General features: G+C 40.9%; 1 protein-coding gene across 1 annotated transcript in view; it reads left to right on the forward strand.

Moving 5' to 3' along the window:
* SLC35B4 (solute carrier family 35 member B4) overlaps positions 1-14,094 on the forward strand; it is a 27,923-nt gene extending 13,829 nt beyond the window's left edge. Inside the window, exons 5-10 of the mRNA XM_050782445.1 lie at positions 1,235-1,316; positions 1,524-1,584; positions 3,116-3,225; positions 3,815-3,890; positions 6,933-7,008; positions 8,300-14,094. Of these exons, the coding sequence (XP_050638402.1) occupies positions 1,235-1,316; positions 1,524-1,584; positions 3,116-3,225; positions 3,815-3,890; positions 6,933-7,008; positions 8,300-8,546 (652 nt within the window). The 3' untranslated portion in view covers positions 8,547-14,094. The remainder of the gene's footprint in view (positions 1-1,234; positions 1,317-1,523; positions 1,585-3,115; positions 3,226-3,814; positions 3,891-6,932; positions 7,009-8,299) is intronic.
* Positions 14,095-22,192: the final 8,098 nt, after the last annotated feature.

Raw genomic sequence — 22,192 nt, forward strand, 5'->3', positions numbered from 1 at the left:
CTGAGTTGTAAACCTCTTCAGCGTGATCTTTCCGAACTGAAGAGGTTCATTTTTTTTTTTTTTTTTTTTTTTGAGATGAAGTCTGGCTCTGTCGCCCGGGCTGGAGTGCAGTGGCCGGATCTCAGCTCACTGCAAGCTCCGCCTCCCGGGTTTACGCCATTCTCCTGCCTCAGCCTCCCGAGTGGCTGGGACTACAGGCGCCCGCCACCTCGCCCGGCTAGTTTTTTTTTGTATTTTTTAGTGGAGACGGGGTTTCACCATGTTAGCCAGGATGGTCTCGATCTCCTGACCTCGTGATCCGCCCGTCTCGGCGTCCCAAAGTGCTGGGATTACAGGCTTGAGCCACCGCGCCCGGCCGGTTCATTATTTTTTACCGTACGACCGCTCATACCTGCTTCCTCCCCAACTGCTCTCTAACATGGTCTTCTTGGCCCTTTTGGTCCCTTTCTCTGCTTATTAGCTAGTTCTGCTGGCCTTTTACAAAGTACTGTGACCAAAACAATACTATGTATTTGAGTAGAAAACCTGGGATGGTTCATCTTCTTAGTTAAATTTCTTTTAATCCTTGCCCGAGGCCTTTTGCTTGATCACCAAGAATCTGAGAGGGTGCTAATGATACTAGCTAATGTGAAATGGTACTGTTATTACTGCCTGTAGTTCTATAATCTGAATATCCTTCCCCTCATCCAACTATGCCAACATTTTAAAACAACATTAAGTCATTCAGAGATTTAAAAAAACAAGCCTCCCCCAGAGAATGGATGATTGGATTATGTTCTGAGTATTGAATCCTGCTACTTGCACCTGATAGCCTGTTCTTCCACTTGCATAGTGTGTCTTAGGACACAGATTTGGGCCCCCTAAAGACAGGAAAAGCAACAGATCCTAGTAAGGACTGGGTCAGGCTTTCATTTGGACTCTTGAGAGCAGAATGCAACATCACATCCGGTCTATTTCTGTTTTTATTTCCTGATGAAATAATCGATTGGTCAACAAAGTGTTGGAGACAGACTAAACAGTACCAAGGAAAAGTGTTGGTTAGAAACCAGTCAGTATCCTGATTCATTCATATGCATACTTCTGTGGACTCTGCTGGAAAATAATCCTGTCTGTCATATTTTAGTGATTTGTACTTTCACGCACCATCTGATTGTAAATATCACTGGGAAATTCATATCTGTGCTTTCCTAAGGTGTTTTTCTTCTTTTTTTTTTTTTTTTTTTTTTTTTTGCAGATACAGTATATTCAAATATACCTCCATTGCCCTGGTGTCTGTGGGGATATTTATTTGCACTTTTATGTCAGCAAAGCAGGTGGTAAGAAGCTCACAAATCATTTTATGTTCACTACTTGCTATTGGGGCCCAGTTACTAGGCAATTAATAAAATTCAAAATTTTAGGTAATACAAAGATTTTGAAAGAGAAGAGGGGAGGGAAATGGGTAACATAAATATTTCCCTTGTATGTTGGCGCCTTGCATGTAGTTCTGCTCTCTGTACCTAGTTTATTTTCTTATTTCCTAGACTTCCCAGTCCAGCTTGAGTGAGAATGATGGATTCCAGGCATTTGTGTGGTGGTTACTAGGCAAGTACAATAATTATAATAAAGCTAATTGCCTCTGCAGTTGTGTTTGCTGAGTTTTCTCCTAAGAGACATGTTTCTTGGCAAGAAGCTTCAGCTAAACAAATTATGCCATGGAAGAGAGGCACCTGGGATCATATTTCTCTGAACCTTAGCGTTCAAGAAAGGAAAAAAAGAAAATGCCCCCACATCCGTGGCAATATGTTCTACAACATGGATCCATGTTTTTCTTGGATGCCACTGGTGTAGAAAGAAGTGTGTGTCTACTTGCCCATCACACTCTTTGAATGTCATCCGTCTCTTCACGATCTGTCTGCCGAGCTGAAGCTTCTGCAAGAGAAGGGCCCGTTAGAGCAATTGACTCTTTAAATTTCCGAAGGACTCATTTCTGTAGACTTATTTTCTTCAGAGGTTAGCTGTTCCATATGGCAGTGTTCCCAAACCTGACTGATCATCAGAATCTCCTGGGGAATTTTTAAAAATACAAGGATCTCTCTGTGGAATTAAATAGGCAGCTCCTGGAGAGCTTTGTTCTCCTGTTTTTTGATACGGAGGTGAGATCGTCCCAGGGGCTTTCAATGATAACAATAACAGATTGAGACTGACCAAGTGGAAGAGAAATAGCAGTGAAAGAACTGTGTCCTCCTTGCTTCTTGGCTTTGAAACTTTATCCCTTTAGGTTGCTGTTTGTAACATAGAAAGATCCTCATGCGCTATTAGAAAAATACCCAATGAGAAAAATGTGCAAAGGATATGAACATATAGTTCACGGGGGAAATAGTAGTACCCAACAATTTTAGGTTCAGCCTCACTAGTCTAGTAATCAAATAAATGCAAATTGAAACCCAAATGCAATACCTTTTTATGTTGGCCTATCATACCGGCAAGATGATAAATGGTTATCTCATTGCTGCTGAGGGTACAGTAAGACAACTATTTTTATAAAAATAGTTTGGGCATAAATGGACACAGCTTTTACGGAAAAATATATATGTATATTTTTAACTATATTTATTTATAAAAAGTATTGTATTTTTTAAATGTCCAACAGCCTTTGACTCAGTAATTCCACTTATGAGGGTTTATCCTAAAATATATCAACATTTGTTTAAAGATTTGTATACAAGGATGTACATTGATTTTAATAATGAAATAATTGGAAATAACCATTCTCATACGTCTAAGTATGCTATATCCATATCATAGTCATTAAAAGCATTCTTTTGAAAAAATTTTAATGACTGATTTGAAGGAAAAGTCCAGGCAAAAGCTCATGAAAAAAGCAAGATATAAAATTCCATATGCAATCTGATCCTGTCTTAGTGTAAAAAAATTTACATAAACGAATATATAAGGAGATGTAGAAAGCTGTAAAGGACTAGATGGTAATAATATATTTTTATTTCTTTTTACAATTTTGTACATGTTCTACAATTAGTTTGTAATATTTGCAGGACTTTAAACAATAATGTTCTTCAAGAAGAACATCTGGAAATGAACAAATGCAGACATCTTGTAACCTGATGTTTTTTAGGTATTGGGGCACTGACTTTTGCTCTTCTGATGTCCGCAAGGATGGGTATATTCCAAGAGACCCTCTACAAACAATTTGGGAAACACTCCAAGGAGGCTTTGTTTTATAATGTAAGCCACTTGTTGAACCTGGGAGCATGGAAATTCCTAAGTTGTAAAATGTTACTCCAAGTGAACTATTCCCATTCTTCTGATGTAAAATGTTACTCCAAGTGAACTATTCCCATTCTTCTGGTGTAGTTGGAGGTTGATTATTAGTAGATGGCTGTAAGACCCACAGACTGAAGCGGTTTTGATGGGATGCTCTGGTGGGTTCTGAGTCACAGTTCACTGCATGAGATGACACAATCAATCAAAGCGAATTAAATTGTGTCTGCATATGTAGCAAGTCCTTTTGTGCAGAATGACTATATGTTTAAATTTCTCCATTCCCTGTTGTTGAGGAAAGGATGCTGGCTCCGTTGTTTGCTTTGTCTGTGATGGCCCTCAGACCCTATAAGGGCAAGAACCATAATTTGGGAGTTGATATCCTGCCATACAATGTGAAGTAGTCAAGAAGCACCGTATACATTTAAGTCTAACTTGCTTTTTTTTATATTGCTGTCAAACAACCTGTACAACTTTTAATCATTGTAAAGCTACTCTAATTATTCTATAATGTTTTTGCACTTACACTTATGTGACCAATTTCTTTCCACAGCACGCCCTTCCACTTCCTGGTTTCATCTTCTTGGCTTCTGATATTTATGACCATGCGGTTCTATTCAATAAGTCTGGTGAGTTTGGGGTTAGACAGTAGAATTACCTGACAGTTTCTGAGGCAGAGTCTCAGTTTTACTCTTGACTTGACCACGGCCTTTTTCATGATCCTGTTCAAATCATGTGTTCCTTTCGAAAATGTCTCCATTCCACTTTCCAGTCATTGCTGCAGCAAAAGCTTTCAGAGGAGTTTCTCAATTATTTACAAATGAAGTAAAAGAATATTTTTGAGTTTTCTATTTTGCTTTGATATTTGTGTGTTTGCATTTGAATGTGAAATGTTTGATGTTTTGAGAATGCAAATGAATACTTATAGCACACTGCAGAGACTGGAGCCCTGAGAAGTTGGGCTGCCGTCCAGCTCTCTCAACTGCTGTTTATCCTTCTCTGTCGTGAAAGGCAGAGCTGCTCACAGATCCATCCCAAGCTGCCGTGGAGCAGAGCAAGAGGGGAGCTCCATGATGACAAGGTTTTTCTCCTAGTTACACATGAGATAGGCAGCAGATGAATAAGCAAAATTAGTTTTAAGCTTCTAGTGTAAGTTAGCTGTCACTTTTTTAAATGGCCAGTTAATAAATTAGCTATAGATTGTCAGTTAACTTGAAAGGGATCACTTATATGATCTGATTATCTACTAACAGCATTATATAGACAGTGAACACACAAGGAACAAATAAACATTTTTAAAATCAAGCTTTTATGTTGCACACACCTCAAATGCTTAAGTGCATTTTGTGGAATGACAGTAGGTGCTCAGTAAACATTTGTTTGCTATCTGAGCATGAATCGTGAAGTTATGACTATTCTCTGCATTTATAGTGTTGCCTCTCCCATTTGCCCCACCCCCCAAAAAATGTGAAGGTAGTGTGTAAGAAAGTTTGTAAGGCTCTGAATTACTCAAATAATCATGTCTTCATATTAACACAACAGTTTTTAAGATCTCTGAGAAATCCCACACAGCAAAGGGCTATTGAAATAAAAATGTCAAATTCCATGTGATTGATTTAATTGTTAGAATGCTTCTAAAAATCACAGGGCTAGGCATTTATGATAAAATGTTTTACAGAATCTGCCTTCAACTTCTTCAGAATCATTTCCAAGTTAAAGATACATTTTCCTTCTCTTGCTTTTCTTGAGATTAAGTGTCTGAGATCCGTGAATTTTCCAAGAGAGCTAAATGTCCATCAAAATAAGTGATATCATTGTCTTTCCTTCAGAGATACAGTGTATCTCTGAAGTTATTAAAAAGTAATCACTTTTGTTAGCTTCCTTTTCATTTCAATATTTGCTAAGTATATCAAAGACAATAGAATACCAGATTATTGGCATTGCCCACTGATCCAGAACCAAGTTCCAAAACTTAGTCTTTATGTGTGTGTGTGTGTATATATATGAGACATTTTATTGGTGAAAGAAAATTGATGTTTATTTTCTTACCAGATCTCAGCATCATTGTATCAGAATTTCTTAAATTATGCTGTATAATTCAAAACCTGAAAACAATTTAGTAATACAAAAAAACTGACCCGTTGAGGATTTCTATGTCTTTATTCTCTTTCATCTTAGATATTTTATTTCTTCCCACAAATTTACTGTGCAAGTGTCATTATATAAAGCTAACATAAGAGTGAGTGTGTGTGTGTGTGTGTCTGTCTTTTAAGAGAGACAGGACCTCCCTATTGCCCAGATTGGTCTCGAACTCCTGGGCCAAAGGGATCCTCCTGCTTTGGCCTCCCAAAGTGCTAGGATTACAGGCGTGAGCCACTACTCCTGGCCTAAAACTAACATAAGAATATATTTAAAGTTATTCACAGTTCCATCAACCTAGACATCTGCTAATTTTATTTTTATTGGTTTTCTTCTAGACCATGTCTATTTACAGAGATTCTTACATAGCTGTAATCCTTGGGTGGATATAATTTTATATTTGTTTTTTACTTTTTTTCTGAGTTTTATGTGGCTATATAATCTCTACAATTTTCATTTTTATCAAATGTACAATGCCTCCTCTAATGAAAGTACCTTTGTTTATGTAGCCATTGCACCATCATTGGACATTTGATTGATTTTGATTCAGAGTTATTCTTTATTATGTGTAGTACTTTAATGAGTGCAGAACTTTTTTCTTCCTTGGAATTAACTAGGATTAATTCTGAAGGATGGGTATGAATAGTTTCATACCCTTAATAAGGATTATGAAATTGATTTTTTGAAGAATGAAACCAAGTTATACTGCCACCAACCTGTGGCTGCCAGTTCCATCACCAACTTGCCGGATTAAGATATTATTTATAAATTTTGAATTGGCTAGGCACAGTGGCTCAAGCCTGTAATCCCAGCACCTTGGGAGGCCAAGACAGGCAAATCACCTGAAGTCAGGAGTTCAAGACCCGCCTGGCCAACATGGCGAAACCCTATCTCTACTAAAAATACAAAAATTAGCCAGGTGTGCTGTTGTGCGCCTGTAGTCCCAGCTACTTGGGAGGCTGAGGCACAAGAATCACTTGAACCTGGCAGAGGTTGCAGTGAGCTGAGATCACGCTACTGCACTCCAGCCTGGGTGACAGAGTGAGACTCTGTCTGAAAAATAAATACATAAATATTGAATTGCTAATTTTGTAGCTATAAAATGGTACAGTCTTATTTACTTTGGAATTCTGTAATTACTAGTGTGATTGAACATATTTCCAAACGGTATTTAGTTACTAGCCGCCATTCCTCTTGTGTTGAGTAGTTAAGGCTGTCTGTATCATTTTATCATTCTCAACTTTTCTGTGCTTCGCAGTGTTTCTTTGTAAAGTGAGGTACTAGTCAGGCAAATGGTAAAGCATTTCCTTAAAAATTAAAACGACTATTTGTTTTAAGAAACCAATTTAATGACTTTAGTGGCTGCCATAGACTGGAGTCAAGGCAAGTAAAGTGATGTGTGGTCCAATTCTATTTGCAAGGAAGACAATGTTGCTGTTCCTATTATGTTCAGTCTGTATTACCCTGTTCAAACTATGAAAAATTCAGCTGTGAAAAAGTGATGTGGCTATATCCTCTTGTAACCTCTACAGAGTTATATGAAATTCCAGGCATCGGAGTGACCCTGCCCATCATGTGGTTCTACCTCCTCATGAACATCATCACTCAGTATCCTTTGGACTCTGCTGTCACCTTTATGTCGTCTTCAGGTTCTTTTGGCATAGGAATGGTCATTCTTGTCTTCCAACAGTGTGTTGACTTGAATCTGATTTTTGCTGGATTTATTCTGCAGCAAGCTGGAGACAGACCCATTCAGGGAACTCCTTGTAGAGGGCAGAAGAGGTGCTAGTGGTGCAGTAGGTCAGTAAGGCACAGGGCAGCGGGAGGAAGTGCCCTGAGTGGAAGCAGAGGAGTCCATTGATTGATAGTGGCGGGTGCGGTGGCTCACGCCTGTAATCCTAGCACTTTAGGAGGCCGAGGCGGGCAGATCACTTGAGGTCAGGAGTTTGAGACCAGCCTGGCCAACGTGGTGAAACCCCATCTCTACAAAAATACAAAAGTTAGCCAGGCATGATGATGGGTGCTTGTAATCCCAGCTACTCCATAGACTGAGACAGGAGAATCGCTTGAACCTGAGAGGTGGAGGTTGCAGTGAGCTGAGATCATGCCATTGCACTCCAGCCTGGGTGACAGAGCGAGACTCCATCTCAAAAAACAAAAAACTGTATGGCTTGAATCATCTGTGATTTCTACCTGTGATTTTTTGGTGTCCTAAGGTATTTCCAGTGATCACAAGCTGCTGCAAAGTCCTGAAAGAAATTTCAAATTAAGAGGCTGAGGTGGGAGGATCACTCAAGTCCAGGAGATCGAGGCTGCAGTAAACTTGATCACTCCACTGCACTCCAGCCTGGGTAACAGAACATGACCCTGTCTCAAAAAAAAAAAAAAAAGAAATTTCAAAATAGCTTTCATTTTTTAAAATAGTTATTTCGAATGATCTTATATTCATTATGAAAATAATTATGTCTTTGAAGTAGTAAAACAAATCACAGTTGACCTCATTCCTCTGAAGTCAGCTCCTTGATTTGCCATAGAGTCCCTTTCTGGAGGAGAGGATAGAAGGGCTGGAGGCAAGATAAATAAAGGTGAATGGGATCACCCTTACCGAGAGTGTCACCTTCTGTCATTACCTTGGAGGTGCCTGTCATTGTAACCATAGGAAGACTCCAACATAAGAATAATTGGCAGTTTTTTAGGCAGTTTCGAATTGGTACCCACAAATGGAATGGCAGCACAGTTGTTCTGCAGGTTCTCCCCAGGAGGAGCCTCATAGCTGCCATAGCAGAACTTCATGTTTTCTTAGAATATGAGAAGTTAAGCCAGGGACCATGCCAGAAGGTTCTCCCACTGATCCCCCAAGTATAGTCTACCGAAAACTACCTTGACTCCACTCCTCCAGGTACGTGTGCATCCGGGGCGTGTTCATCCTCACCACGGAGTGCGCCTCCCTCACCGTCACGCTCGTCGTGACCCTACGCAAATTTGTGAGCCTCATCTTTTCCATCTTGTACTTCCAGAACCCCTTCACCCTGTGGCACTGGCTGGGCACCCTGTTTGTCTTCATTGGGACCTTAATGTACACAGAGGTGTGGAACAACCTAGGGACCACAAAAAGTGAGCCTCAGAAGGACAACAAGAAGAACTGAGACCTGCCTGGAGTACGTAGACCGGTGTCGTCGTGAGGGAGGGACCACCGTTTCGCTTTTGTTAATGCCGAGCTACCCGCAGTGCTGAGCCAGCCATGCCACAGGAAATCTTCAGGAGGAGGGGACTTCTCATATTGCTCATACTGACACGTGTAGACTGAATAGAAACCCCTCAGCCCTAAAATAGAAAAAAGAACAGTTCTGGACTATTGAACAGCCCATTCATTTATTTGTTTTGTTTACCAGAATATTCAGTATTATTCTTGTTTATTGAATTCTGAGCCTCCATGAACTACTGGCTTACTATCCCTGGTCTTGGAAAACATTGTCCCTTCTGTTGCTGTTCTAATGCATCTCTGCCACAGCAGTCATTGTCATCCTGTGGCCTTATCCCTTTTGTCTCCCATCACCTTTTCCTTCCTCAGCAGCACCTCACTGTCAGTCAGACGCTGCAGGCACCACCATCACCAGGAGTGGCCAAGTAAACTGAGACACCGGTAACAGCGGGGCTGGACTTCCTCCCGCGTTTTGGGAAGGAAACAGATGTTCCCTTGAGCTGATTCCCAGTGACACCGGAGCAACACTAGTAGGACTCCTCTTTCCCAGATTTTGCTTTTTTTTTTTTCCCTATGCAAAAGTCAGATGCTTCTATCCGTTGCTTTCTGTGGTTAGGGCAGCCCTGCAGCATATCTCACAGCAGACACAGTGTTCATAACAAAGAAAGGTTGTGCCGGGCACGGTGGCTCATGCCTGTAATCCCAGCCCTTTGGGAGGCTGAGATGGGCGTATCACTTGAGGTCAGGAGTTCAAGACCAATCTGGCCAACATGGTGAAACCCCAACTCTACTAAAAATACAAAAATTAGCTGGGTGTGGTGGCGCATGCCTGTAATCCCAGCTACTTGGGAGGCTGAGGCAGGAGAATCACTTGAACCCGGGAGATGAAGGTTGCAGTGAGCTGAGGTCTTGCTGCTGTACTCCTGCCTGTGCAACAGAGTGAGATTCTATCTCAAAAAAAAAGAAAGAAAGAAAGGTTGTTACGGACTGGGCACCCCTGAAGCCCATTACCTAGGCCACAGTGGTGACAGCAGGATGGCCCTGCCCAGCACCACAAGAGCCATGGCTGCCCCTGTTGGCCCAACCGGGCACTCACAGGGCAGAAGGGTAGGTCTCCAGTGGGAGGATAAAGCTTCACCACCAGGAGATTCCCCTCTGCCCGATGACTCTGATAGAGTCACGACCAGTCAGGGGAATGCATAGATGGAGATATGTAGTGTGTGATGTGTAAATCAGGTCAAACCTCAACTACAATTGAAAGTTGTTATTTTATTGCCCTATAAGGTATCTTACCATTCTCAGTGGGTATTGAGGATGGTTCGATGTGCTTTATTGTATGTGGAAACATGCCTCTCTTTGCTAATCATTTCAGAGGTCCAGTTTTCCTCTCACGGGACAGTCTTGAGTAGGAGGAACACTGTCGCTGTAATATGCGTAGCTTGTATGTACTTTTTGTAGTCTGTGTGTGATCAAAGGGCACGGAAGTGGCTGCGCTTTCACGTCCCCTTTCTTTACTTAGCTGGGACCTTACATACCAGTACATGCTCCCCTGTAAGCAGCTGAATTCGCCGGCCACTTCTCCTTTTGCCTATAGACAAAGACTGTGTGTGTGTGTCTGTGTGTGTGTGTGTGTGTGGTTGTAGTGCACACATTGTGTTCTTAAACTGAGACGTGGCTCTCCAGGTCTCCTGGGCTCATTCCATGGTGTGATATGTTTATTCCACTGTCCAGAGCTATTCTCTGATGGATTTGAGCTACGGCAGTGGAAATAAATGTCCTAGAGTCATCAGGTCGCTTGGAGAAGAAGTCATTTAAGCTGCCTCGGGTTTTTGTTACTTAAAATGTGGATATTATTTCTCCACCTAAATCACTGAGTTTACAGAGTAATAATGTGTTGCTCTGGACATTAACAGTGTTCTAGAGCCAGTAATGGGCTCTTCTGAAAGATGCTCAATTAGAAGTGAACCCATTCATAGGATCAAAAGCCACTTGCTTTGAAATATGTAGAGTTCCTCAGAATTGACGGTGCTAGAAATATCCAAGTGTTATATAACCTCTTAAAAGCAACAAAAGCTACTTTTTTCTTATCACCTAATAGAAGAACCTGTCCCTAGAGGCGACTTGATTACCACATATCTGGAGTCTCTGAACTCTTAATAGGATGCAGCCTCACATACATAACAACACCCATTTTATGTTGATGAAAACATTACAGGTTTTCATTATTGGGTATGTGTTGGTGTGCGCAGACAGCACTTGGGCCCATTAGGTTTTAGTATCTGGTCTTAGAGCATGTGTGTTCATCTCAATGTGAATACTTCAGCCAGTCTTATGAATAGGAGGCCATGCATGGGCACAGAATAGGTTAGAACACTCGTACAAGATGACCACATATAGAAGCAGAAAGCCCCAAATCCCCTGGGAACTGGTTTTTCTCTAGTAGCTGAATATAAGCAAATATGTCTAATGGACACCAGTTAATACTTTTTAAAACTACTCTTAAAAAAAAATATATGTTCCCCTTGGTTAACTGATTTTTCAATCCAGGATGGACATTTTTTCAACCTTTATTAAAAGGACAAATAAACTATTTTGAAGATCAGACTCCTACCTAACTGGAAGAGAAATGTCTATTAAATGTCTCTCCTCTTTCTCCGGGTCAAGACCATGTAATTTTATGCTTCAGAGATGAGGATATAGTTTGTTTACAAAGAGTTTAGTCTTTAGGACATCCAAAACTGTATGCTAGAGCAAAAATCAAATAGCAAAGGACACTAGCCAGAAAATACGATGTATGTGTGTGTGCACCTGTGTGCCTGCTGAATAACTTGACAGTATAACAGATAAGGTAACAGAAGATGGTGGCTATTTGAATTGTATTAGCTTAATGTCTGCATATCTTTGGCCAAAACTCTATTGTCATATTAGAAACATGTTATCTTCTCCATGTTTATTAGTTTATTTTTTATTGTTTTCTTTTTCATCCAACTAAAACAACTGTAATGTACTTGATACATTTACATCAAGTTCTAAAGTATTTAGACAAATCCAAATACTTTGTTTTTAGTTTTTTCCTCCTTTCCATCCAGTTAACCACAGTGAAATGCTGCAGTATTTGGATTTGGTCAGTGCTCCAGAGGAAGACCATGAAAGCTGAATTGGTCTGTGCCACCCAGAGTAAACCTCTTTTCTTCTGGAAAGAGGGCGTGATGTTTTTCAAGGATTCTAACAAATATCTCGCAGTCATCTCCTGAGCACCTTTCCTCTATTTCACTTCCAAACTCCTTCCCCCACTTTCTTCACTCCAGTTTCTTCACTTGCAGTGTTTTCTGCTAAGAAAGACCTATGATCTTGTATCTGCTTATGCCTCTATTCTTTGGGGCCTCTGGATGTTTTTGTGGATTTTTACAGAGTATTTATATCTGCACAGCATGTATTTTGTTATACATTCTTATACGCATTGATATTGGGGGGGTACATTTGTAATAGTAAGAATATCTGGCAGAGTATGTGAATGCCATATCTGTAGATGAGGATGAACATGAAGGGTTAATGTAGAAATGTTTGTTTATTGTGTTACAGCCCAAAATGGGGGCTGAGAGTCTGTACCACCATTCCCTTCTCTATTTGAGAATCTATACCACCATTCCCGTCTCTATTTGGGAAACAATACTTTTCTTATTTTGCTATTTTTACCTTCCCATTAACTGGTTTCACTCAACAGTGCCAGATGCCTATGGAGAGGGGAAGTAAAACACCTTAGGTCAGGAATAATTATAAACCAATGAGTTAGCTCAGGGCTGATGGACATGTTCACTGGTGGACCAGGTGGCATTGACCTAAGCAGACAGAGAAATGCACCACACGGAGGAGAACCACATTGAAATCAAGATCTATTATATTTTGTTTTTCTTTGCCTGGAGTAAATAGCATTATAAGTCATTCAATATTATATTGAAATCAAGTCTATTATATTTTGTTTTTCTTTGCCTGGAGTAAATAGCATTATAAGTCATTCCACCCTTATTAGATAACCAAAGCATTTTGGTCTCAATAGCTTTCTTCTGAAAAATTTGAATCTTACGTGTGGCAGTTCACTCTTAAGGTTGAAAGAACTGTCAATATAGATAAAATCCATTCCTTAGTATTGATTGGCGTGACATTTGAAAATATGTCTAAACAATATTTGTAAGTAAAAGAATTAGTCATAAGCTTCGGATGTGTTCAGTATGTACCAAGCTGGAATGGGAGACTGGCCCCTCTTGGCTTTGTAGCATGTTGTCTTTTTCCAGCAGCTTCCTCCTAGTAGACATTCCAGGGATGAGAGGGGCCAGGGATCATGTCTTATTTCTGTATCGCCAGCCCCTGGCATATGGTCTGGCTTATGTTACATGAACAAATGAATGCTTGCCAAGATCTCTTCTTCCCTCACGTTTCTGGAAAACCTGAAGGTTCCTGATACCAGCTCCCACTCTATCAGCTGGTTAGCAAGAAAGCAAATAAGGGGAAACATTCCTCACATTCCAAGCAAGAGAAGGAAGAAGGACCATTGGGAGGAAGTACACCAGCGATTGCTCAGTGTGCAGCCTGCTACCTCGCCTTTGGCTCTCTGGATTGCCTGGTGGTAGAAGGGAAGAGCATTATGTAGTTAGCACCTTGCATATTTGATGCTCAGGAAGAAAGTGCAAGGAGATCCCTAATAGAACATTAAAGATTCTTAAAAGTTTCTGAAGTAGGCTGCCTGGGGTGACCAGCTCCCCCTTACATCTCTCCATAGCTGGTACAGTTAGCTTGCAGCAGGTGAAGCTGATGCCTGGAGATCACTGTCTGTCGGTCTGATCTCAGTATCATACTGAGGCACCTCCCCTGAGCCTTACCTACTTAAATTACTAACCGTCCTACCAAAATTTGTCAATTTTAATCAAATGAGGCAAGTTGCAAGGGAGCCAGAGATATGTGAAAAAAGAAAAGCAGAAATCCTAATACTTTCTAAGAAAGAAGTTGTAATAATTTCTTTGGCACATTGACTTACTGATATCTTTTGAAATGCATAGACGACTCTTGTGAACCAAAGAAAGCAGCAGTGGTTATTCCCCGGCGCAATAAAAATGCCTTTGTGTATCACTTGCGATTGCCAGTCATTTCTGTGCCAGTTGCTTTCATTCCAGAGAATGGCCTCATTCTCCAAAAAAAGACTATGATTTTTAGAAGTAGGATTTCCTAACAAATTATGTGGTGGGGAGGGACGGTGGGGATTTTATTCATCCCGTCTGATCTCTTCATTCAGTACTACCATTAGGTTTTAAGAACAAAGATGGGGGAGGAGGGAGTAGAAAGCTGAGAGTATGTAGAACAGCTACAAGACATTAGTGGGTATTCAGATTTTGAGCTGTGTAAATATCAAACGTCGGCTTCCAGCCTTAAGAGTTATTTGAGCAAAGAGTTAAGGAGAAATGGGAGATTTTGTGAATAAAATGTTTTGCCAAACTGAATGAGTCTTTTTGCCATTATTTCTCAGAGAGAGCCATTTTTTACCTTCTGGAACAACTCATCAGACATCTGGGGTTTATCTTGAATTGTACCATCATTGTTTCTTAATAAAAGTGATACATTTCTTGCAGGTGTTTCCAATCACCATTACCTTTGAAGTGCCTGTATGCAGTTTCAAAAGCTCTCCAATTTTTACCTTGTAAAGTGGCAGTGGCATATTTTACTACAAACGATTGTCAGCAACCTGTCTTCCTAATTCCTCACAGCTGGATCAGTAATAAACCACTTCTCAGGCCGGTTCCCGCGTCAGAAGTTAAAGAGGATCAGCCTACTTTTGGAAGTTTTAGAGGTTTGTGGCAGTACATTCTGTAGCAAATCTCTCAAAACCTCTTTGCCTTGCTAGAAATACATTGACGTTTGTAAGCTGCAGTGACCAGCTCTCTTTGTCTTTGAAATGTTGCTTTTAAAGAAACTTCAACTGGAAAGCAACTCTTCAAAGCAGTTTACCACACCCAGCCTATTTTTAATCATGGTATGCAGTAGCCCCCAGGTACGGAACACAAAAAGAAAAACAAATGAGAAATTTTGCACTAAATATAGCATAGTTACAATTCATCTCTTTAAAAATGGCATTACTCTTTTATCGGGACAGGGCTGGATGTTCTTGAACAGCCCTGGGCCTGTCATTACACGCAGGAATGGTCTCACTGCTTCTGAAGCCCTTTCACTCTCAAGTCATTAAGGCCTTAGAGTGTGTTGAACTCTAAGATGTTATGAACCACAAGCCTACAAAAAGGTAAAGAACCTTCTGGGGGACAAAATTGTGGTTTAGTTCAACTCTAGCAAATTGTATCATCTTGTTAGTGGAGGAGACTTCTACACAGAACTCTGATTCTGGGGCTAGCAGCAAAACACAATTGCAGACAATGCAGTGGCAGAGATGTCCCTCATTAATAAAGGCTCCAAGCACATAGGTGGGTGTCAGCAAAGATCCAATTTCTTTGTCCCGTCTTGCATTCAGCATTTCAGCAGTACATTAATTCATTCTCACGCTGCTACTAAAGAGATACCCAAGCCTGGGTAATTTATAAAGGAAAAAGGTTTAACTGACTCACTGTTTTGCATGGCTGAACAGGCCTCAGGAAACTTACAATCATGGTGGAAGGGGAAGCAAACACATCCTTTTTCACATGGCAGCAGGAAGGAGAAGTACAAGCAGAGGAAATACCAGACACTGATAAAACTATCGGATCTCGTGAGAACTCACTATCATGAGAACAGCATTGGGGAAACCATCCCCATGATTCAATTATCTCCACCTGGTCCTGCACTTGACAAGTGAGGATTATTATAATTCAAAATGAGATTTGGGTGGGGACACAGCCGAACCATATCAGGCAGCCATAAGAAATGAATACATATCAATGAGTTGAATATGTGTTTATGTCAAAATTTTGCTTTAAAAGGAAAAACAAAGCACATCTGGCTATGCAAGTGTTTGTTAATAGAACTTTTCAGTAATGTTCTTTATCTGCAAATTAAAATCATGTCATTAAAATTATTTTATCATCTGATTGTTTCTTAATCAGCACTTCAAGGAATTAGCATATGGCTCCATTTTTACATGTGACTCCATGTTGTACGGATGCATTCTAAAGCCAAGGGGGCTTATGATTATGATTACTGGAGTTTCGTTATTTCCTGTAATAGCTTTGAATGAAGTTTACTGCATGAAACACTCCTTTCAAGAAGGCCGTAAATCTGTATCGATTTCCCAGAATCTTTAGCATTGTTAAAATAATAGGTTCCATTCCAGCAATTAAATGGAGTGACATAGTAATAGTAGTAAACATATATTTACTACGTGCAAGGCGCTTATATCAATTTATTTAGTCCTCATGAAAAATCGTTGACAAGAAAATTATCCTGATTTTACAGATAAGGAATCTGAGGCTCAGATGAGCTTCCTAACTTGCCTCAATTACTCTTATATTTTGGAGCTGGGATTTGAGCCCGTGAAATCTGATTTCAGAATGCATACTGTTAAATCCCTGCATTATGCCACCTCAAAAATCTCAGTAATGGGACTACGGTCTCCCTTTGCCCTGTGTGTCCCTGCATGGTGTAGATTTTTATATGCTAAATGTCATCAATCAGTCTTGAGTCGTTATCATGTCATCATGTGTTTGAATTCATGTCCTGTTTCCTCTCTAAGAACTTATGATCTGTTCTATAGTACAAGTGTAGTAGTCTGTTTTCACACTGCTGTAAAGAACTACCTGAGACTGGGTAAATTTATGAAGGAAAGAGGTTTCATTGACCTTCCACTGGCTTAACAGGCTTAACAGGAAGCATGGACTGGGAGACCTCAGGAAACTTACAATCATGGCAGAAGGCGAAGGGGAAGCAGACACCTTCTTCACATGGTGACAGGAGAAAGAGGGAAGGGGAAGTGCCACACACTTTAAACCATCAGATCACGTGCGAACTCACTATCATGAGAACATCAAGGAGGAAATCTGCCCCCATGATCTAATCCCCCCACCAGGTCCCTCCCCTGACATATGGGAATTACAGTTGAACATGCGATTGGGTGGGAACACATTGCCAAGCCGTATCAACCAGCAAGAAGAAAATAAAACCCAGGAAGTTAGCAGCAAAACAGGACTCTGAAACCATTCCGCTTCTCACATGTTCACATCAAAATGTACCCATTTTCTCTGGTATCTATAGCATATGACTTTCAGGTTAATCAGCAATAATTAATATACAGAATAGAAAAAGGTAATTAAATCCAAATATCAATGAATGCTACTTGAGTAGGTATAATTTACAGAATATTTAATATATATATTAATTGGTCTTTCAGTTTCTCTAAGTTCTGTCCCAGAAAACATTTAAATTCTATTATCTAACCTACCTGGATAAATGTCATCCCTGAATTATCCTTTGATAATAAACCTTTAACCATTATACAAGGATCATTACAAGAGTTTTCATTTTCAGTGATTCAGTATCTTTGACACAAATGGAGTTTAATACTTTAGCCATTATCCACTGGATCGCCTAATATCCCCCACTCAAAAAAGGATCCATGTCATATTATGGCTCAATTTTTAGTTCTAGAAAACTTTTGTCTCTACAGATGTGTTTGCATGCGTAATTTTGTCAGAAAATGAAAACTGGCAGTCATCTCTTTTATACAGATTTTATCAGGATTGTGTTTAATTGCATGTAATGGAAACTCAAACCAGTCACTTAATCTGATGGTTTATTTTTCACAGGAGTTAGGCACATTGGGGCTGGGTCAGTCATTCAAGGAAGTTGTCAAGGAAAATAAGTGGAAGCTGCTATAAAATGGCACATCTGATCTGCCCGTCTTGGCCTCCCAAAGTGCTGAGATCCGGCCACTGCACACTAGCCTGGGCGACAGAGCGGGACTCCGTCTAAAAAAAAAAAGGCACATCTGCAAAAGCCCACTTGCCAGAGGAACAATGCAATGCCTTCTGCTTCACTTCCGCCTTCCACCCATCAAGTACCTGTCATTACAGGAATCCCAGAAAGCTGCCAGCAAAGATTGTAGGAAATGTATATTCCAAGACTCCCAGCCCCTCTGGTACAGGGAAGAAATGAATGGGGAAATACGGCTGACTTGGCAACTCGCAATCCAGCACAGTCCACCCCTGTGGTGGACTATTCAACAATAATGTTTAACTTCCAGACAGAAAAATGAGAGCAACAACAGCATGCTCGTAATATGATGTGACTATCCCTCCTGCAAATGAACATGCTATCATTCTTTCCCAAAATGGAGACTCAAAGTCCCTTTCCTGCCTACACTGGTGATGGTGTTCATTAACTTTTACCACTGGACATGCAAGTACTAAGAAAGGTACACAGGGAATGCCTTGAGTTTCACATATTCCCTATCTGCATGATGTAGCAGGAACTCTGTTTCCCCTTGATAACCAGGATCAATTCCCCCAGCAACTGTAGTCATCGTCTTTCTTGCCTACTGCTTCAGTGGCATAAAAAGGCAAATGTGACCGGGTGGCAGTCTCAACTCTCTCCTCAACTATCCCTTTGTTATACTCCTTGGTGACAGTGTTCCTCCCTTGAGAACTAAAACTTCTAGACCAGCAGCTCTTGAAGTTGTGGGGATCAGAAATAAAAATTTCGCAAGGGGTTATTATGGATAACAATGAGAAGCCATTCATTTCTATCTCCTAACTCTTGGACCTGGGGTTTCTTGTGGGTGAAAAGGTGCCATATTGAACTGGTTGCAGTTTAAGCATACACTGTAACTTGTAGGACAGCAAGTTTTCATTAATCATACAATCAGCCTCCATGGAGACTCAACCAAGTAAACGAGGATGTGTCAACTTACCTAGATCATCCTTTTCCAATGGCCAGACAAGCAACGAGGTCTCAGGTGTTCATTACTGGTTTAAAACAACTTGAGTGGCATAAAGAGATTTGGCTGAGCTTAATCTGTCTGTGATGTCTTCCTTAAACATTGCTTAAACACATGCAAATGGAACACACTCACATTTACAGTATTTCTGCTGTGAATCCTGAAAGCTACATTCTTTCTTTTTATTCTGAAGGCTTCTCAGCTCCCCCAATCCCCTACACCTCTTTCTTTCATGGGCTCATTTTAAATGTGTTAAATCTAGGAAAAGATTTCATTAAAAGCAGAAAAACAGGTGGGAAAGAAAGAGATGAAAACACTCTTTGACAGTTCACTTCTGTTTTGCAGCTGTGAGAGCTGTAGATTGAATTGTGTTACCCCCCCTCACCAAGCTAATTAATTCTCTTTTTTGAAAAAGCCACGTCTCCTTCCTTCAATCAGTGTCAACAGCCAATTACAATCTTTCATCACCCAAAGTGTAATAACGCAAATGTTATCAAGAAAGAAAACAGTTGGACTGACAAGATTAGCAATTCACTCCTTCTTTCTTAATCTTGTAATCACATGGTATACAGCAGTTTACAATAATATACACCCAAGTTTGCTAGTAAATTACTCTATAAAGGCCGTGTGTAAATCCCCCATCATGTCATGTCTACACTTGGCACAGAAGCGCGTGTCTTCCTGTAGGAGACGCGGGATGAATTAAGATCGCTTCCTTAGAGAGCTTTCTCCTCATCCATTAACCACTGCAGAAGTTGTTAATTATGTAAAGAGAGGCACACTTGGTAGAATATAAAACCACGAATGGCATTTAGGGGTAACAGAAAACCGAGGCAGCTGACAGTGACAGAAGCTATTTCGCCAATGTTAAGATTAACACTTTGCTGTTATCTGCTGGAAAACAAAAAACTTCTTATTTTATGGGAGTCTTTGACTCCCATATTTGTTGATGTCATTTGGAATTTGTCCCTAAAGTCTTTGGAAAGCCCAAGTTCATTATCGGTACACTCCCCACAAGCCCGGAGGGTGTGAGTACAATGGGTATGAATTTTGCAACACAAACTGGGTTGTGAAAGGAATGGCACATAGAATTGTTATGAAGACTTTGATTTCAAGCGCTCATTTCCAGCCCTCATTCTGCCAGATTGGTAGAGCTCTCAAGCTCCACCTTTGCTAAGGCACCCTCATTTCCCTGGTGCCAAACAGAAACCCAGGAGGCTAATGTGATGTTTAAAAAATGAATGGGGGCTTCTGCATTTCTGCCCATTCTTGATTATTGTGGTCCCTGAAGCCTGGTGACCTTGCAGCTCCGGTACCTGACCCTGGAAACAATGCCCTGGCTACCCCTGGGCGTTTAACTCTGAGCATTTCCCTGGGTCCAAACCCTGGCTTACCTCAGGCAAGAGAGCACAAAGGGCTTGAAGTAGGGGAATAAAAGCTTGGCAAAGGCATTTTAATGAGTAAACATGGATGGCAGAGGCAGATCACATTCAGTGAAACACTGGAAGTGTAGCTTTGAGGTGGAGGAAGGATTGGGGCACCTCCTTAATTTAGAGCTTTCTGTCTTCCTGTTATTATTCTCCTAGATTCCAAGAGGACTCACCACAACCACCGCCATCTCTATCAAGTAGACGGTATGGCTTGTGCCCTCTGTGGTCTGTGGGGTCGCCTTGTCTCTGCTGCTGCTTCCATGCCCATTCCTTGACTTGCGATGCTGAAGGAGAATTTCTCTTTCTTGGGTGGCCACAGGAATATCAGTCAATCTTAGAAGATCTTATCTGAGAGTGATTACAGGTGAGAGTGATCCTCTGCTGAGGAACCGGGAGCACATTCCCTACTTTCCCAAAGTCCTCTGCATCATTTCTGCCAGGGGACCTCTAGGGCTCTCAGGCCAGAGGACTTGTGATGTGGTTTGGCCGTGTCCCCACCCAAACCTAATCTTGAGTTGTAGCTCCCATAATTCCCACTTGTTGTGGAAGGGACCCGGTGGGAGATAATTGAACCCTGGGGGCGGTTTCCCCCATACTGTTCTTGTGATTGTGAATAAGTCTTACGAGATCTGATGGTTTAATAAGGGGAAACCCCTTGCGCTTGGTCCTTATTCTCTCTCTTGCCTACCGCCAATGTAAGACGTACCTTTCACCTTCCACCATGATTGTGAGGCCTCCCCAACCACGTGGCACTGTGAGTCCATTAAACCTCTTTTGCTTTATAAATTACCCAGTCTCATGTATGTCTGTATCAGCAGCGTGAGAACGGACTAATACGTGATCCTATAATTGAATGGTCTGGGAAGCCCAGGCCCCACAGTCACTACTGCTGGAGTCACACATAGTCAATCCAGGATCAGATATTGGCAGCCGACGGGTAATACAAAAAAAAAATTCGAATGAGAACATATCCCCAAATCATCCTTGAGTAGCCAAAATGTAGTCATGGTGAAATAGATAACTGATGGAAGGCAGCGTTGTTGAGCTCAGTACGTTTAGTGCCTTGTGCTTGACTATCTCCCACCAAGAGTGAATGGAAATATTTCTATTTCAAATCAAACAAGAACACACACACTGCTGTGGATGCTGCGTGTTGAGTTCAATTCAAGCAGCTAAGGCACAGATTCCACAGCACACTTTGTCAGCACAGTCTGCAGGCGTTCAAAGGAGATGGTGAAAAGTCCGTGAGGTGCCTCTGCCATTTCCAGCCCCCAGAGTGCCCTTGGAGGGCATGGCCCACGCCCTGTTTTGCAAGCAGAAACTTGAGATGATACACAGAGTTTTAGAATGCATGACCAATGACAAGTTAGTGAAAATGGGCCGTGAAGGATTAAGAATTTTAATTGTTTTTAAGTGTGCTATTCTAATTCTTTAATTGTTGAGTACCAGAATTCACAAGCACTGAGCTGAGCTATAGAAATACATAGCTGAAACACCTTGGTACTAATTTCAAGGTGCCTCCAACCCATCTGATGTGGTGGTTCTCACTAACCAAAGACAACTACTGAAAAATATTAGTGTTTTTCTTTCCAGTTTTTTCTTTGCCTATATGCCATATGCCAAAATTAATATCATACTAAATATACAGCTCTATGTTGTTTTATTCACTTAGCACTGTTTTGTTTACATTTCTAATATTCTTTGAAAATGTGAGTTTTCATGACTTCATGACAGTCTATTATGTGGATGTTCCATAATTATTTAAACAAATTCATTATTGTTGATCATTTAACATTCACTGTTTCCAAACTTATTTTATTTTTATTTTTATTCATTTATTTTTTTTGAGACGGAGTCTCGCTCTGTCGCCCAGGCTGGAGTGGAGCCGCGCGATCTTGGCTCACTGCAAGCTCCGCCCCCGGGTTCACGCCATTCTCCTGCCTCAGCCTCCCGAGTAGCTGGGACTAAAGGCGCCCGCCACCACACCTGGCTAATTTTTTGTATTTTTAGTAGAGATGAGGTTTCACCGTATTAGCCAGGATGGTCTCGATCTCCTGACCTTGTGATCCTCCCGCCTCAGCCTCCCAAAGTGCTGGGATTGTGCCTGGCCCAAACTTACTTTACTATAAATAACAATCCCACAAACGTCTTTGTAGGTAAATATGTCTGCATTGATCAGATTTCCTTCCTAGAATATATCCCTAGAGATAGACATATTAGTCCATAGAATATAAATATTTAAGATTCTTAAAGACA

This window comes from Macaca thibetana, chromosome 3 (assembly GCF_024542745.1).
Source record: "Macaca thibetana thibetana isolate TM-01 chromosome 3, ASM2454274v1, whole genome shotgun sequence".
NCBI classification, from domain to species: Eukaryota; Metazoa; Chordata; class Mammalia; order Primates; family Cercopithecidae; genus Macaca; species Macaca thibetana.